Raw genomic sequence first — 4,177 nt, 5'->3', positions numbered from 1 at the left:
GGTAAATTGTACTCAATGTCATGAGACAAAGTGTATGTGAACTGCTGTATGGAAAGTGAATTTGCTCTGTAACTTTCACCCAAATCACAATTAAAAAAAAAAAAAAAGAATATGTATAAAATGGAAATAAATGGTAGGTTTGTCCAAGGAGGAAATGGCAGGAGTAAATAAGCATTTCCCTAGAAAACCTTTCAATTTAGCTTTTGAAACACTGTTCTTGGGAGGAATTGTTAAAGAAAGAACAGTCTAAGTGTGGGAAAATTTCTAAAAAATTGGTTAACACTTCATGACCAAAAAGTTTGATGTTAGAAGGCTCCCATCATTTCTTATATATTATATTATGATGGGTAAATACGGAAAGATGAGAGCAAACCACACTTCTTCACAATCTAATTCCACACACTGAGATCTCATACTTTTACTTAATGCCTAATATTCTCTACAATGACATCAGAAAACAAAGATTTTTTTGTAATGGTAATGTCATTTAAAAATGTTGCCTTTGGAATCTGGCAAAAATTACACTGGTTTCCTCAGTAGTAAATTATTCTAAGATAACATTTTGGAAGACAAGGTAACATTCAAGCCCTCCAAAGAAAACTCTCATTGCCATTGAGTTGGATCCGATTCATAGCGACCCCTCCTTGGGTTTACAAGGCAGTATCTCTATGAAGTAGATTGCCCAATCTTCCTTTCGAGGAGTGGCTGGTGAATTTGAACTGCCAGCCTTCTGGTTAGTGGTCAAATGCCTTAGGCACTATGCCATCAGAGCTCCAAAGAAGATGGGTGAATTTACTTATAAGTCATAATTGGTATGCATCTTGAAAAGCCAACATCCCAAGGAAACTCTGTTCCTATACATTTACTATACTAACACTATTTTACACTGTTCTCCAAGCTATAGGCTTGCAAAAAACACCCACAGGACTCACCTATTGTAATCCAGTCGAGACTGGTGAAGCTGCTGCTGTTTTAGGAGAAGCTTTGTCTCCTGTTGGGCCAACAGATGCTGAAGGCGCTCCTTTTCTATTTCCAGCTCCATTTTCTGAAGCATAAGTTGCTGCCTTCTATCTTCTGAGAGTTGCTTTTTGGCATCAGTTTCACTGGGATGCAGGGCTCTTTGACTATGCATAAGAGATGTCCAGGAAAGACCACAATAACTGCATGATTCCAGATGTGTCCTGGAACAACAGTGAGGGGCAATATTTGTAGGATGGCTCTCATGAACATGATCAGAATTTTCAGAAAGTCTATGACCACAACAATGACTAGATGGAGGTTTAAGGTCTGGACATTCTTTCATCTTCAACTCTTCTGGTGGAGCTTTCTCTGTAGGGAATACATCCACTGGTTTTCTCCCTGGAGATGAATAGTTAAATGTTCTGGTCTCTGATGGCATCTTGTCTAAACCCTTGTTGGGATGATGAAGGACTGCTGGTTTCAAAGAATTATTTCTAAACTCGGTAAGGGATTCTGAAGCTGACTCTTGGTTTGCAGACTTAGACCTTTGCTTGGTTTGGTATGTTTGTGGCTTGGCTACGCTCAAGTAGGAACCATCCAGTTCCACAGATGAAGACTGGAGAGTACTCTTCCTATTGGATACCTAAAAGGAACCACAAGACCACTTGTCAAATAAGTATACAATAAAACAAGTTCTCTGTTTTGGCTTTTCAGGTATCAGTGATGTATTGTTACCAAATAAGACTGCCTGTCTTCTAAATAATAACAGCACTCACACATCTAAACAGACATATACCACAAAGCTAAATCCATTTCCAAACAACTTACATTTCAGTCAGAGTTTTGAATGAGTTCATTCCCATTCAACTCCCACTGAGAACTTGCATTCCACCTCAGATATACTAAATCAGAATCTACATTTTATCAAGATCCCCAGCAATCTATAAGAATCACTCACAGATCTTGTTAAAATGTAGATTTTGACTCAGTATATCTGGGGTGGAAATGCAAATTCTCAGCAAAGGGTTGAACCAGAATGAACTGATTCAAAGCCCTGAATTCAGTAAATCCATATAAGGATGAGGAAAAGCAAGCTGCATGCTGCTTAAGCAACATTTTTGGTGACTTCAGGAATTTCAAATGTTGAAGGTTAGATAAAATCAACTTTAAAAAGAGGCAAAGGTATTAAATGTTAATGTCTTAAAATGTTTAATTTTGCACACTGAGCCAAGAAATCTATTTACCCACCTATATAAATATCCTTTGATTGGTCATTATACAGCATGAGATTTGATGTAAAATATTTCACCTTAGACTACTATTAGATATCTGAAGAGTTTTTATAAATATCTTTATAGAACGTAGATAAAACCAACCACTTACAAGAAAATATGATTCTAATCAACAGCAGTTATTTACATACAAAACATATTTAATTTTAGCTATAAACTACAAGTGATTTTTCAACTAAGCTGTTCAAGTGACTGCATTCTGATAGGCCTCAGACAGACAGGGAACAATTGCAAATGACTTTGAACAGGCCTACACTGTGAGTTTGCCCAGCATTTTAGCTTCAGGACTGTAGTACCAGGCACAGCATCAGAATCACCTGCAGGGTCTGCGAAACATAAACTGCTGGGCTTCATCTCCAGAGTTTCCAATTCAGTTGGTCTGGGGAAGAGTAGGAGAATTTGCATTTCTAACAAGTGCCCAGGTAATGCTGATGCTGCTCAAATCCCAGGTGATCTGAGGTCACACACTGAGAACCACTGGTGTATATCATGGAACATCTCCATCTCCATCTACTTCACTGTCAACCTTGGCCTCAGAAGGCTAAATTGTTGAAAAGTCATATTTCTCATGAATCCTTGAGAACATAAGCCTTAAGCCTGCAAAAAACTGTGGAAAATGAAAGATAATTCCAGTGTGTATGAACATACAATGAAGAAGCATTTTTGTTTGTTTTTGATATATTTTGTATCAGTGTTCAACATGCAAAAAATTTCCTAAACTTCCTTAAACAGAGATAGAAAATGACAAGGAACCAACTACCTTACATTTCCACATATTTTTCTAATTCACATGTTTACTGGCATAAAATAGTATGCATATTTGAATTATTTTATATTACCATTTCTGTCCCTTAACCTTGTTTCCATATGTCCACTTTTAGGTATTAATATAGCCTACACTTTATTGGGGCCGACTCTATGGCAAATAACAACAACAACAACAACACTTTATTGGGATCGATTACTAAATTATTCACAAATATGAGGTATTTTGAATATTTCTAACATTTTTATTTTTTTGCTTATCAACATTTTTCTGTACTTGAGGGGCAAATGCAGCTTAATGATTTTGAAGCATGCTCCATCAAAAAAAATATGGTTTTGTTAATTACCTGCTGGTGACTTCTCATTTGTGGCAGGCAGAATTCTAAGATGGCCCTCAACAATTCCGTATCTATCTCTTGTACACACATCCTGTATAATTTTTCCCCTTGAGTATGTGCAGGACTTGTGAACATGAAGGGATATCACTCCTGTGATTGTTACATTCTATGGTAAAAGGTTGGGTTGTATCATCTGCATATTGCAGCCTGTTAATGAGTCTCTCAATCCTGATGGCCCATTCTTCTTCATATAGTCCAGCTTCTTGGATTATTTGCTCAGCATACAGACTGAATAAGTGCATCAAAGGAAACAATTCTGCACACCTTTGCTGATTTCAAACTATCGTCATCCCCTTGTTCTGTTTGAACAACTCTCTCTTAAATCTACGTACAGGTTTCTCACGAGCACAGTTAATTGTTCTGGAAATTTCAATGGTTTGCAATGTTATTCATGATTTGTTATGATCCACACAGTTGAATGTCCTTGCACAGTTAATAAAACATGAGTAAACATCTTTTCAGATTTTTTGCTTTCAGGTAAGATCCATCTGACATCAGCAATGATATCCCTTGTTCAACATCCTCTTCTGCATCCCTCTTGAATTTCTGGCAGTTTCCTGTTGATGTACTGCTGCAACCATTTTTTTATTTTTATTTTTATTGTGATTTGGGTTAAAGTTTACAGAGCAAATTCACTTTCTATACAACAGCTCACATACACTTTGTCTCATGACATTGACTAAAATTTACCACAACACAACAGCTCCCCTCCCACTTCCTCCCCATAGTTGATTACTTCTTCCCTGTGTCCTTCCCTTCCAC

General features: G+C 37.1%; 1 protein-coding gene across 1 annotated transcript in view; it reads right to left on the bottom strand.

Annotated features, from left to right (window-relative positions):
- KIAA1328 (KIAA1328 ortholog) overlaps positions 1–4,177 on the bottom strand; it is a 500,809-nt gene that overhangs the window by 189,682 nt on the left and 306,950 nt on the right. Inside the window, exon 7 of the mRNA XM_042781630.1 lies at positions 933–1,603. Within this exon, the coding sequence (XP_042637564.1) occupies positions 933–1,603 (671 nt within the window). The remainder of the gene's footprint in view (positions 1–932; positions 1,604–4,177) is intronic.

The sequence above is a fragment of the Orycteropus afer genome, unplaced genomic scaffold (genome assembly GCF_000298275.1).
Source record: "Orycteropus afer afer isolate SDZICR_OR568_19922 unplaced genomic scaffold, OryAfe1.0 scaffold00141, whole genome shotgun sequence".
Taxonomy (NCBI): Eukaryota; Metazoa; Chordata; class Mammalia; order Tubulidentata; family Orycteropodidae; genus Orycteropus; species Orycteropus afer.
Note: the sequence above shows the minus strand (reverse complement) of the source record. Positions and strands in the feature narration are given on the sequence as shown.